The sequence below is a fragment of the Equus asinus genome, chromosome 14 (assembly GCF_041296235.1).
Source record: "Equus asinus isolate D_3611 breed Donkey chromosome 14, EquAss-T2T_v2, whole genome shotgun sequence".
In the NCBI taxonomy this organism is placed as follows: Eukaryota; Metazoa; Chordata; class Mammalia; order Perissodactyla; family Equidae; genus Equus; species Equus asinus.
Window position 1 is genome coordinate 42435724 of NC_091803.1, and position 9037 is coordinate 42444760.

General features: G+C 51.2%; 2 protein-coding genes across 5 annotated transcripts in view; one reads left to right on the top strand and one right to left on the bottom strand.

The window, feature by feature from the left end:
* Positions 1-3041, bottom strand: part of PMM2 (phosphomannomutase 2) — a 24660-nt gene extending 21619 nt beyond the window's left edge. The window contains exon 1 of one of the 2 annotated variants that reach the window (XM_014849950.3): positions 2822-3041. In XM_014849950.3, coding sequence (XP_014705436.2) covers positions 2822-3004 — 183 coding nt within the window. In that variant the 5' untranslated portion in view covers positions 3005-3041. The remainder of the gene's footprint in view (positions 1-2821) is intronic. The other variant, XM_044747670.2, reaches the window with a different exon arrangement.
* On the top strand, positions 2999-6686 carry TMEM186 (transmembrane protein 186). Of its 3 annotated transcripts, none has more exons than XM_014849951.3 (2): positions 2999-3152; positions 4187-6686. In XM_014849951.3, the coding sequence occupies exons 1-2, from the start codon at positions 3054-3056 to the stop codon at positions 4820-4822; spliced, it is 735 nt and encodes a 244-aa protein (XP_014705437.2). In that variant the 5' UTR covers positions 2999-3053; the 3' UTR covers positions 4823-6686. The 3 variants fall into 3 exon arrangements, with proteins under 3 accessions (XP_014705437.2, XP_014705438.1, XP_070341051.1); XM_014849952.3 differs by having other exon boundaries at positions 3145-4028; XM_070484950.1 differs by having other exon boundaries at positions 3150-3410.
* The last annotated feature ends 2351 nt before the right edge of the window (positions 6687-9037 follow it).

Here is a 9037-nt window from a genome sequence, read left to right on the forward strand (position 1 = left end):
AAAAAAAAAATATATATATAACAGGTTTTTTGGGGACGGTTAAGAATTGACTGAAGCAGAGGACGAGTCAGCACTGTAGGGCCCGTGCACCAGGATCAGCCTCCTGCCTGTTTCCGTAAAGGACAACTGGAGCGCAGCCGCATCCACTCATTTATGAAGCGTCTGTGGCTACAACAACAGAGTTGCGCAGTTGTGACAGAGACCACATGGCCTGCGAAGCCTCAACTATTTACTATCCGGCTTTTTTTCCTTTTTCTCCCCAAAGCCCCGCAGTACATAGTTACGTATTTTTAGTCGTGGGCCCTAGTTGTCGCATGTGGGATGCCAGCTCAGCATGGCTTGATGAGCGGTGCCATGTCCGCACCCAGGATTTGAACTGGCGAAACCCTGGGTGGCAGAAGCGGAGCGCACGAACTCAACCACTCGGCCATGGGGCGGGTCCCAGTTACTATCCCGTCTTTTACAGAAAAGAGTTTGCCGATCCCTGGACTAGGGTAGAGAATTAGAGAATTGATGATAATTTTCTAAGGTGTGATGACGACACTGTGATTACGACAGATGTCCTTGTCCTCGAGAGATGCAGGCTCAAATATTCAGGGGTGAAGTACTGTGATGACTGCAGCTTAGAAAGAGGTACAGCAAAGACCAAAGAAAAGAGAGAGAAAGTTAACACCAATCATTGCTGAATTTAAGTGGTGGGGATATGGCCGTACTGTTTTTCCAGTGATTCTGTATGTCTGAAATATTTCATGATAAAAAGCTGGGAAATCAGTCACCTGGAAGCCCCTCTTCTTTTTGCAGGCTTTTGTTCAAAGTCTCATGTGCTTTTAGAAGGAATGGCGTTTCTTAGGAAAGTACTCAGCACAACAAAATTCTACTAACCCAGTGAAATGTGCGAAGATTTTAATTAGATTTTACCTGTTTAGGTCACATCCTGTTTCAGCAGCTGCAAGGAAAGAGAACTTACTCTCCCGCTTCTGGATTGTACTGTGCTTATCAATGTTGGAGAATGCATGTTTTGAGGAAGGGAAAGGTTGTATAATGAATAGATCTGTTGCTAAAATATTTTCATTTTTTATCTAGAGCACCCAGCACACAGAAACAATCCTCTTTTTAACTACAGATTTTTTAGCGTAAAAATTATTTATGTTCAGGGCAAAGAATACTGTTTCAAGTGTTTTAAGGGAATAATGGGGTTTAATGGGTTGCCTGGTTTCTTTACTAGTTCATACTTGATGCTTATATACCCGGATTCCTTCTGGGAATCAGAAGCACTTTCCTGAATGCCATACCCAGCAACCAGAACAGCTCCCACCTTAGAAAAGTGGCAGAAAATGGCAAACTTAGCAAATAACAATGCCCGGAGGCCCAAGAGACTTGCACCAGATCTGCTGTGTGAAATCAATAAGATCATGCTTTCACTGAGTCTCAGTTGCCTTATGTTCAAACGGTAATAACAACCATCCTACCAGGGACGAAAGAGGGAGAAAGGCTGAGAGGGTCCAATGCTATCATGTAAAAAGGCTTGGACTGTACACCCTAGACCATTACGGCCAATAGGCCAATACGAGCAGCCGTTTGTTTTGGTAATAAATAAATAAAATTAAATTTTACTGGAACACAGCCCGCTGCGTCTACATGTGGTCTCCGGCTACTTTTGCATTAAAGTTGCACTAGTTACTACAGACCGCCCGGTCAGCAAAGACAAACGTATTTGCCATCTGGCTCTTTACAAATAATGAAGCGCTGATCTCGGCTGCGGACCTTGGCTCTAGACCGCTATGGGCTTTTAACAAGCCCCAAGTGTGTGTTGATCACCGAACCTCAGAGTCAGAAAGGACCTTTGGAGAACTTACAGTTGAGTATCATCACTAGATACATCAACCCTGTGGCTCAGAAAGGTGAGTGACACGTCCAGGGTCATGTACAGTGGATGCGGAATTCTGGAGCCCACCGCTGCCACCACCCAGCCAAAACTAGGAGGGGTGGGGATAGAACCTGAAGACAGTGGGGGCATTTGGGCCCAGTCTCAAGTTCGAATGGCTGGCATTCAGTGACCAACTTGTGCAAGGGGCAGGCCAGAGCGAGCTTGAACACAAATGTTGATCTTAACTGAAACCTATCTGTGCCCCTAGCAGCAAAATCTGGAAGTGGGAAGCACGATTCCAGGAGTCCGAGGAAGGTCGGCAGGCAGCCTGTAACAACCTAGGTCTTCTCTGTCACCAGTCCACTGCGGGGACCGGAGAAGGGGGGTGGTGGCGGCGGATGACATTTATTTAATATCACTGAACACAGCCTACTGTATGCAAGATACTTTCATGAACTCATTCGACTACATTCGATCTTTGCAAACACCGTATGGAACACGTAATGTCCCCATTTAAAGCTGCAGATGCTGAGGCTCTGGGGTTAAGTGACTTGCTCAAGGTCACACAGCTGTCAAGAGGTAAAGCTGAGCCTCTACTGGGTCTGTCTGACTTGGAAACCTGTGTTTTCCATCTCAGGCTACAAGGCACAGCCCAGAGTTGACCCAGGCTTGCGGTGAGGGTCCAGAGCGGCACTTCCCAACCCAACACGAGCCTCTTGCTCTCAAGAGTTTTTCGGCCCCCGTCCCATCTCTCCGAGCACCCTGAGGTCTCGAGGAGCCGCTGAGGGCTCCGTCTCATCCCTCCCGGACACCCAGAAGAGAGTTCAGCCCCGCCAGGGGAGGGAGGCGGTCTTCGGCAGCCCCTCGACGCCCACCCCGGGCGGCCGTGGGCCTCGCCTGAGAGCAGCAGTGGGCTCTGCACCGGCTGCCGCCAGCCCGCCGGGCGCCGCCTACCTGCCGCGGGGGCGTCAGGGTCCCGTCCACGTCGAAAAGGCACAGCGCTGGGCCGGGCGCCGCCATGTCCCTGGCTTTCTCGCACACCTGGCACGACTCGTTGGCACCCGGAACTCGACCCGGAACTTCCGGGTTCAGCCCCCGTCCGCAAGGCACGCCGGAAGGAGGAGCATCCGCTCTCATAATACCCGGGAAGAGTGTCAGCTAGTCTCTCTGGACCACACACCCCAGAATGCAACGCGCCGTTACGCCGGCCTACTATCGAGCATGCGCTCTTAGAGGTTCCGGGGGCAGGTGGGTTTCACTTCCGGCAGCAGGCAGCGGGGCCATGGTAAGAAGGCGAGTAACGGGTACCGAGGGAGGTGACGTGGTTTGGGAGTCAGGGCTGGGGCAGGCAGGCAGACGCCTGGGGTTCTGATTCGGAGAATCTGCGGGAGGGACCTCCGGCGTGGGTCGCGATTTGCAGTAGCCCAGCTTCGTCTGCGCTCAGCTCACGTGGGCCATCAACAGGGATAACTAAGTGTCACTGAGCGCTCACCGTGCAAGCCATCAAGTGCCCTTGAGGGCTTTAGAGCCATTATCTCAGTCGGTGCGTTCTGAGTCCTCGTTTTGAAAGATGGAGAAACTGAGGTGCAGAGAGGTGGAGTAACTTGCCCGAGGACCCACAGCTAGTGACTGCAGGAGCCAGGATTGGAACCCAGATCTGGCCCCAAGGCATCTTTCACTGCACTTCTCAAGGTGTAGAACTGTGCAGCTCATAAAATCCTTGGGCTGCGGGTTGGCGCCTCCATCCCTGCCCCCTCCCCATGACTAGGCTAAGAACACAGTGTTCCCCTTCAGCACCCGAGGTGACGCGGTAACCTGGCGGCCACTTGGAAAGGTGTTAGACGGATCTCGCGGATTTGTTCTCCACTAGGACGTTGATTGTTCGGTGTCCTGTTCGGGGAGATGTTCGCACAGCCTTATGGGTCCAGCGCCGAGCCCAGAGTTGGCCCGCCCTGGGTACTTGTTCAATGAATGAAGGCTGTGCCTCCTTTCCTACACCTCCTTGAACCTCCTGGAGGAAAGAGGACCAGTTTGAGTCAGACCCTGCCCCACTCACTGGCTGTGTGTCTTTGGGTGAATGTCTTACCTTCTCTGGGCTTCTCAGTGGTAAAGTGGAAGTAGTGGTCCCTGTCTTGCGCATCTTGCGTGAAGACCCCACGAGGTAAGGCATCTGGCTTTACCTTTCTCTCTGTCTCTGGCAGTAATGGCGACCTCATAGGATGGGGGGGAACCCCATGTAAGATGCTTTGCCAACGTTGGTTGTGCGGTTAGCGTGGTTGAGTCCCCTCAGAGAGAAATGGTCTCCTGTCTCCCCTCCAGGCTGCCCTTCTCCGAGCTGTGCCGCGGATGCCAGGGCCGGCCGCCCGGGGAGGGCCTCTCTCCCGGCTGTGGTGCTGCCCTGGGCAGGATCCTAGGAGATGGCTGGGGAGCAGGCCACCCACCTCCCAGGAGAAACCGCCAGGCACAGAGACAGAGAAATTCCAGATGGTCTACCGATTTGATGCCATCAGAGCCTTCGGGTACTTGTCGCAGCTGAAGGTGGCGCAGACGGCCCTGACGGTGGTGGCCCTGCCGCCCGGCTTCTACTGGTACTCGCAGGGCCTCATGACCCTCGACTCCCTGTGCCTCGTGGGCGGGATCGCTGGCTTTGCCCTGGCCATGCTGTGCTGGATGAGCCACTTCTTCCGGAGGCTGGTGGGCATCCTGTACGTGAACGAGTCCGGCACCGTGCTGCGGGTGGCCCACCTGACCTTCTGGGGCTGGCGACAGGACACCTACTGCCCCGTGGCCGACGTGGTCCCCATAACGGAAACCCAGGACCGGCCCCAGGAGCTGTTCGTGCGTATCCAGCAGTACAGCGGGAAGCAGACCTTCTACCTCACGCTGCGCTACGGCCGCGTGCTCGACAGGGAGCGCTTCATGCAGGTGTTTGGGACATTGGATGCACTCAAGTGAGCCGCTGGGAGCCGGGCCTCGGGGTAGCCCTGGGCCACCTGGACCTCCACCGGGAAGGCGGAGGGTGTGGGTGAGGCCGAAGAAGGGGACGGGGCACTGGAGACTGCCAGGCCCCCACGGGGACTTGTCTTTTGGGACGTGGAAACTCACAAGGCAGAAGCTAGTGACCGGGCTTAGGGAAGGGGCCTGTAGTGGGAATTCTTACTGCACTCGTGTGTGACATTCAGTCAGACGAGGCCCGGAAGTTTCTAGGAGCCAGGCCTTGGAGGAAGCTATGCCAACTCCGTGTCCTGGGGCAGGTTATTGAGTCTGTCTGAACCTTGGTTTTCAGATCTGTAAAATGGAAATCCTGCCTGTGTGTGGGATGGGTGTGAGAGCAAACGAACGTCAAGTGTTAGTTCAGAGCTGACGGGGCGGTGGAAGGCATCCAGCATTCAGTGGGGTTTCCCGGGCCCTGTGCTCTGCCCCTCATGGGCCCAGCAGCAGAAGGGACTGGGAGGAAGGCGAGAGCTGGGTCCTCACGTCCTGCTAGGATGGTAGCTGCACAGTGACTGGGGCAGGGACGTTGTCCGAGCGAGCACAGCCCCCTACTGGGACTGCTGGCCGCCCAGAGGTCTAAGGGCCTGCATTTGCAGTGTGACAGAGTCAGGTGGACTATACGCCGGTGCATTATTTTATAAACTAAAGCCAGTTATCTGTGCTGCCCCCTATAAGTAGTAATATATGTTTATTATACAATTTGTAGCAGAGTAAGGAAGACATGACCTTTATAATTCTGCCACTGAAAAGTCAATAAATATTTTGTTCTGTAGGCTTTCAGTCTTTTTTTAAATTGTAGTATAATATAGGTAACTTAAATTTATCCTTTTCACCAATTTTAAGTGTCTAATTCAGTGGCATTAAGTACTTTCACATTATTGTGCAACCATCACCTCTGTCCATTTCCAGGACTTCTGTTCCCATTAGTTCTGTTCCCATTAAAAGTCTGTTCCCATTAAACACCAACTCCTCATCCCCCCGCCCCCCAGCCCTTGGCACCCACGAATCTGCTTTCTGTCTCCACGGATTTGCCATTTCTGGACATTCGTAGAAATGGAGTCATACGCTCTGTGGCCTTTTGTGTCTGGCTTCTTTGACTTGGCGTAATGTTTTCAAGGGTCATCCACGCAGGAGCCGGCATCAGAACGTCATTGCTTTTTTATGGCTGAATAACATGTGTAGACCACCTTTTGTTTATCCGTTCATCTGTCGATGGGCATTTTAATGGTTTCCACCTTTTGGCTGTTGTGAATAATGCCGCCCTGAGCGTTGGTGTACAAATATCTGTTTGAGTGCCTGCTGTCAATTCTTTTGGATACATACTGAGAAGTGGATTACTGGATCATATGGTAATTCTATGTTTAACTTTTTGAGGACCCCCCAAACTTTTCCATGGCGCCTATTTTATATTCCCAGCAGCAATGCACGAGAGTTCCGGTTTCTCCACATCTGTTCTTTTTTTCACAATAGCCATCCTAATGGGTGTGAAATGATATCCCATTGTACTTCTAGTCTTTTTTTAAAACATAGATGTTTTACTATGTCTGAAATTGTTTGTTTTTTTGCTTCATGTTATAACAAGACTATCTCAGTTAGAAACACTCATTAAAAATATTCAGTCTCAAGAGAAAAATGTAACTATGTGAGATGATGGATGTGAACTAAACATTTTGATAATCATTTTGCAATATATGCGTATATAAATCATTATGTTGTACACTTTAAACTAATACAATGTTATGTGTCAATTATATCTCAATAAAACTGGGAAAAAATAATAGCATACCTTACATAGAGATAAAAATAAAAGGCCCAGATAATTTGATTTTTTTAATTTAAATACTTTTTATGAAAAAAACAATCAGGAATTGCAAAGTATCCCACTGAGTGGATGTAACTGGTTCTTTAGTATTTAAGTCATTTCCATTTTTTATTGCTATAAAGAATGTGATAAGCATCAAATATGTGGGGAGAGATCCTCTGTGTAGACTGAAAATGGCATTTTGAGAAAAGTGACTTTTTCATAAGAGAAGACGGAAGAAGTGAGGTTTTCTTAATTAATTGATTGCATTGCACAGATTCAAGTAAAGCATGTCATTCAAGACCATTTGTTCCTGCCGACGTCCCCATCAGTCAGTCTCTCCGCACAAACCCCTTGTGCCAGGCGCTGTTGGGGGCTGCAGACCTGTGGGGCACAGAAGAGGAGATTTCCGCCCCTGTGGGACGTCCAGTCCAGTCCACAGAGATGGTGACAAGGGCAGTGGAGGAGCAGGGTGGAATGCTGTCGGGCGGAACAGCAGGGGGGGGGGGGTGACTGGGGGAGGGGCATGAGCTGCCTGGGGAGGGGACTTTTTAGCGGAGGGAGAGCTGCCTGGGGTGTGAGGAGGTGGCCGGCCGACAGGAGCTCATTCTGGCCTTGGGGATGGCAAGAGTGAGGTTCTGCCCCACCAGAGCTGGGTGCACTTGCTAAGGCGAGGAGCCCGAATTTGATCCTAATCGCTGTGGGAAGCCATTGAGGCTCAGAGGAAGGAGAGAGCAGTGAAAGAAGTTTGGGAGCTTTTAAGAAGAGGAAACAGCTCTTTTTTAAAAATGTTACTTTCAATCATATCATTATAATTTTTTTTAATTGAGGTTATGATAGTTTACAACCTTGTGAAATTTCAATTGTACGTTATTAGTCATCTTATGGGTGCGCCCCTTCACCCTTTGCGCCCACCTCCCACCCCCCTGCCCCCTGGTAACCACTAATCTGTTCTCTTTGTCCGTGAAAACAGCTCTTTTTAATTTGTATTCATTTTTAGTTAAAGATACAAATGAAAGGACATTGGCTTATGGCTTTGTTTCCTTCGTTCACTTCCCATCCCACGTTAATTCCTGCCAGTTGGACACGGTGGTCTGGGGAGCGTGAGTGTGGGTGTGTCCCTCGTGTTTGGGGACATGCCCACTGTCGGTCGGGGCATAGCTGTGGTTTTCCTGCATAGAGGGCTCTCAGCATGCCGTGGTGCTCAGCGTGTGACCCGGAGCCTGGGCCTGGGGGCTCCTGGAGGGCCAAACCCATTAAGTGCTGGCTCTCCCTTTGGGGCAAATGGCATGTGGTTCCATTGACTTATGGTTTGATGCTGACTCTACTTTAAAACGATGACCAGGACCTGACCACTTCTCACCCGCCCACCGCTGCCATTCTGATCCAAGCCAGCCTGTATCTCCTCTGGGTCATTGCAACCTGCTGCTCCCATCCTTGTCCTACAGAGGCTGTCCTCACAGTGGCCGAAGTGAGCCTAAAAATAAGCATCGGGTCACTGCCGTAAGAGCTGAAGTCCTTAGGATGGCCTACAAGGCCCAGCGTGGTCTGGCCCCACCCCTGCCCCCAACTGTCTGCCCTTCACAACTCTGCCCTGGGGCTTCACTTAGTCCTCTTGACCTTGTGCTTCCTCCAATAATCAAGGACACTGAGCCTCAGGGCCTTTGCACGGGCAGTTCCCTCTGCCTGGAAGCCTTTCTCCCTGGATATCTGCATACAGGCCTGCATCTCTCTCTCCCTCTCTCTCCCTTTCTCTCTCTGTCTCTCTCTCTCTCATTTTCTCTCTCTTTTGCATTTCTTCCTCTGTGTACCTGGGCTGTTACTGTTTGTGCTCATGCAGTTGTAGTGAAGATTCGGTTGTACAGAAGAGTCCGTTATATGAGAGTTATGGAGAGCTGGTGGTTCCCTTCTGTACCCTTCCCTCACCCCCTTGTCAGTTCCTCCAGTGACTGCCAACCCCTTTGCCCAAAGGCATACAGTTTGTGCCTGTAAGATGTCTTAAGAGGTACTAATGATTTGACCTTGACCTAGTGAAAGACAAAAAATAACTCAAATAGCCCCTGGTGTTGGGTGGGTGGTAAGCAATGGATTCATGACCCTATAAAAAGAGCAGGAGACTCTGTGTATACGCACCAAGGAAGGCCGTGTGAGGACAAGACCAGGAAGAGGTCCTCACCAGGAACCGGGCCGTGGACTTCCAGCCCGCAGAGCTGTGAGGGAGCAGTGTTTGCTGTTTACGCCCCCGAGTCTGTGGGCTGTGGTCGCAGCCCGAGCTGACTGAGCCGGTGGTCCTCCAGACCGAGGCGAGGCCGGCCCTAACGGGGACCTTCACGGTGTGCAGCGTTGGGAGCCATTGTCCTTCCTCCAACAGTTAC

Coding starts and splice junctions, on each gene's coding strand:
- TMEM186 (XM_014849951.3), top strand. CDS start 3,054: ATGCAACGCGCCGTTACGCCGGCCTACTATCGAGCATGCGCTCTTAGA. Junction 3,153..4,186: donor CAGCAGGCAGCGGGGCCATG/GTAAGAAGGCGA, acceptor TCTCCCCTCCAG/GCTGCCCTTCTCCGAGCTGT.